The sequence below is a fragment of the Micromys minutus genome (genome assembly GCF_963924665.1).
Source record: "Micromys minutus genome assembly, chromosome: 13".
Taxonomy (NCBI): Eukaryota; Metazoa; Chordata; class Mammalia; order Rodentia; family Muridae; genus Micromys; species Micromys minutus.
In genome coordinates, this window is record NC_137982.1 from 58,082,867 (window position 1) to 58,086,115 (window position 3,249).

General features: G+C 34.6%; 1 protein-coding gene across 1 annotated transcript; it reads right to left on the minus strand.

The window, feature by feature from the left end:
- Positions 1-458: 458 nt before the first annotated feature.
- Positions 459-1,391, minus strand: LOC308429034 (olfactory receptor 5W2-like; the record flags this gene model as incomplete). Its single annotated transcript, XM_080927681.1, has 1 exon — positions 459-1,391. The coding sequence occupies one exon, from the start codon at positions 1,389-1,391 to the stop codon at positions 459-461; it is 933 nt and encodes a 310-aa protein (XP_080783807.1).
- Between the last annotated feature and the right edge of the window lie 1,858 nt (positions 1,392-3,249).

The window sequence follows — 3,249 nt, forward strand, 5'->3', positions numbered from 1 at the left end:
AGGAAAACATTTAATTTTTGCTAGCTGAAATTGTGCTTCATAGTGCAAAATAAGACTAGGTAGTGATTGACACAGCGGGGAAGGAAGAAGGGAAATTATTGGAGGATTTTTGCAATGGTGGAGAATTTTTAATGCTGATGTTATGACATTGTTTAATAAAATAACCAGGGAAGCCACTGTTCAGGCAAGCAAAATGGTTATGAATGTGTAAAGATGGCTTGAGCTATTCAGGGCCACTTGCCTGAGAATCAAAAGGTAGTCAGTGTCTTCACTTTCACTCACACAGCTTGGCTGTCACAGGCCCTGCAACCCTAACTTAGCAGTTGGAGCTGGTCTCTGGTACTCATTGCTACAGATTAATAGAACACACAGAATGGGCTCAAAATGGTTCTTATTTATAGAAGAATTTAAAACCGAAAACCCATCACTATACATATCTATGTACTTAGTAAAGTTTCTTAAAACCACCTTTTATTTCTGAGTCTAACCAGGGCGTCTTTCACATCCTTATTCCGTAAACTGTAAATCAGAGGGTTTATCATGGGGATAATGAGGAGGTAAAAAACTGATGTCATTTTATCTTGGTCTAGATAGTAAGCAGAACTTGGTCTGAAATACATGAAGAGCATGGTCCCCTGGAAAATCCCAACTGTAGTCAGGTGAGAGGCACAGGTGGAGAAAGCTTTGAACTGTCCCCCAGAAGAGCTGATCTTTAAGACTGATGAGATGATATAACAATAAGAGACCAGGACACTCAAGATGGTGCTCAGTTCAATGAAACCAAAAAGGACAAATAACACCAGTTCATTGACCTGTGTATCAGAACAGGAAAGGAGTAAAACAGCAGGAAAATCACAGAAAAATTGATTAATATGAGTAGAGCCACAGAAACATAAGCTGAATGCCAATGAGGTATGTATGAAACCATCTATAGTTCCCAACAGGTAGATTCCAGTTAGGAACTGGTAGCAGACTTTACTAGACATGTCCACAGCATACAACAGGGGTGTGCTGATGGCCTTGTACCTATCAAAGGCCATTACTGCCAGAAGCATGCATTCAATATCTATAAATGTACAAACTAATAAGAATTGCAGGAAACAACCAGCAAAGCAAATCGGATTATTCTCTGCAATAAGGTCTGACAGCATCTTTGGTCCCACTGCAGTGGAATAGCAGAGATCAGAGAAGGCAAGTTGGCCGAGAAAGAAGTACATTGGTGTGTGAAGCTGGGGATCTATTTTGATCAAAATGATCATTCCAACATTTGCCAAAAGAATTGTAAGATAAACAACCAGAAACACGAAAAATAAAGCTCCTTTCACGTCAGGGTTTCTGGAAATTCCCAGAAGGAAAAAATCTGGAAATGCAGAGCAGTTTTCTTTATCCATTATTCTTTTTTCTTGGTCTAAATGATGACAAAAAGTGTCAGTGTTATTAGATTAAACTTTTGTTCTTTCAGTATCTTAATGTATAAGTTCAGAAAAAGGCAACATAATTAATTGTGATACTGGTAACATGATCTACACTAGGGAAAGTTCATTGATAAGTGGTTCTTTGATTACTCCTATATCATTGACAAGAAATTTAATATAATAGCATAATCTACATTCATTTGAAAGTATGGCATGGATTATATTTTCTCTTGAACTTGTTTAGATCTTTGACACTTATTATTAGATAATTTATTTGAGATCAATAAAATCTCATCCAGATTTGATAGAAAGGAAATTATATTAATTTTCATCCCTATCTTATCCTTTAATAAAAATCACCATTGTTGCTACATTTTATTAAACCTACTGCATTCATTACATTATTTGTTACAAATAAATAATAAAACCGCAATCAACTTATCAGATCATAATCAATGAAAATGCATAATCATTTTGGGTTTTTCATAATTTTCTAGATATTTAAATGATATCTGTCACCTCCTTTCACTGAAACACCAAGATTTTTGCACTTGAAAAATTCTAAACACAACAAATGAAAATCAAAACATATACTAAGTTCTTAAAGAATATATACCTTGTCATCAGGAGGACAACTTTTTTACAATTACAGAATCAGAAAAGACATTTGCTTTTTTTTCTTTTCAATTTTATTCATAATCATAACCAGCAACATTTTATTTTTATTCTATTTTAAAATACACTCATTCATAAGAGTACCTGATACAAGGGCATCTTCTTGTCACGTCTCTGGTACAGAGAGAATATGTTGATCACATATATTTTCAATTATGACTGTTGGGATTAAATTCTCATGAGGATCTTTCTTTAGATCTTCATATAATCCTATAGTGATTAATTTGAATATAGACTGAGGAGGTTTTTTTTTTTTTTTGCACCCTGTGACAATTGTCCCTAAGGCAGTTTCTTCAAACCCTTACAGTTTACTCAATATAAAAATTGATATTGATCTAAAATTTCATGAAATTTGGCACTTAACAAAACTAAAATTTACCCTTTAGTAGTAATGTCCATATCTGCTATTATTTATCACAATACTATCACCAAAACCAGACATGATTTTGGATGCCAAGAAGTGTTTGGTGGCTGTATATGGGATGTATTCCCAGGTGTGGCAGTCTTTGGATGGCCTTTCCTTAATTCTCTGTTCCAAACTTTGTCTCCATATTTCTTTATGTGAATACTTTTGTTAACCCTCCTAAGAAGGACTAAAACATCCACACTTTGTTTTTCCTTCTTATTTAGCTTCATGTTGTCTGTGAATTGTATATTGTGTAATCTGAGCTTTTGTGCTAATATCCACTTGTGTGTGTCTTTTTTTTTCTTTTGTGTGTTTGTGTGTGTGTGTGTGTATGTGATTCTTTTATCTCATTCAGAATGATATTTTCTAGTACCATCCATTTGCCTAAAAATTTTATAAAGTCATTTTTATAATAGCTGAGTAGTACTTCATTGTAAAAAATGTATCACATTCTCTGTATCAATCCCTCTGCTGAAGGACATCTGGATTCTTTCCAGCTTCTGGCTATTATAAATAAGGCTGCTATGGACATAGTGGAAAATGTGTCCTTGTTAGATGTTGGAGCATCTTTTGGATACATGTTCAGGATTAGAAGAGCTGAGCTTTCAGTTGGTACTATGTCCTAACTGAAGAACTGCCAGAATGATTTCCGCAGTAGTTTAACCAGCTTGTAATCCCAACAATGGAGGAGTGTTCTTATTTCTTCACATCTTCACCAGCATTTACTGTGACCTGGTTGTTTTATCTAATCCA